Source organism: Apaloderma vittatum, unplaced genomic scaffold, assembly GCF_000703405.1.
Source record: "Apaloderma vittatum isolate BGI_N311 unplaced genomic scaffold, ASM70340v1 scaffold39962, whole genome shotgun sequence".
Classification (NCBI taxonomy): Eukaryota; Metazoa; Chordata; class Aves; order Trogoniformes; family Trogonidae; genus Apaloderma; species Apaloderma vittatum.
In genome coordinates, this window is record NW_009706109.1 from 116,347 (window position 1) to 116,606 (window position 260).

At 68.8% G+C, this 260-nt stretch overlaps 1 protein-coding gene across 1 annotated transcript in view; it reads right to left on the bottom strand.

The window, feature by feature from the left end:
• Positions 1-255, bottom strand: part of MKX (mohawk homeobox) — a gene marked incomplete at its 5' end in the record, with an annotated part of 42,014 nt that extends 41,759 nt beyond the window's left edge. The window contains one exon of the mRNA XM_009865649.1: positions 187-255. Within this exon, the coding sequence (XP_009863951.1) occupies positions 187-255 (69 nt within the window). The remainder of the gene's footprint in view (positions 1-186) is intronic.
• Positions 256-260: the final 5 nt, after the last annotated feature.

The following is a 260-nucleotide window of genomic DNA, read 5'->3' on the forward strand; positions in this document are numbered from 1 at the left end:
CTGCCTGGAAGGGGAGCCCTGGGAGGGAAGGATGCGCACACGAGCCCAGCCTTGCTGCCAGCTCCGATGCACCCCCTGACACCCAGCTCAGCTCTCAGCGGGGCTCTGCCTGCTGCTGTCCCTGTCCCTCCCGCCCACAGAACGCCCCAGAGCGGCCGCCGGCGGTGGCGTACGGGGTGCCCTTACCTGCACCAGGGTCATCTGGGAGCCGAGGGCCAGCAGAATCTTCTCGGTCTTGGTGGGGTAGGGGTTGTCGCGGT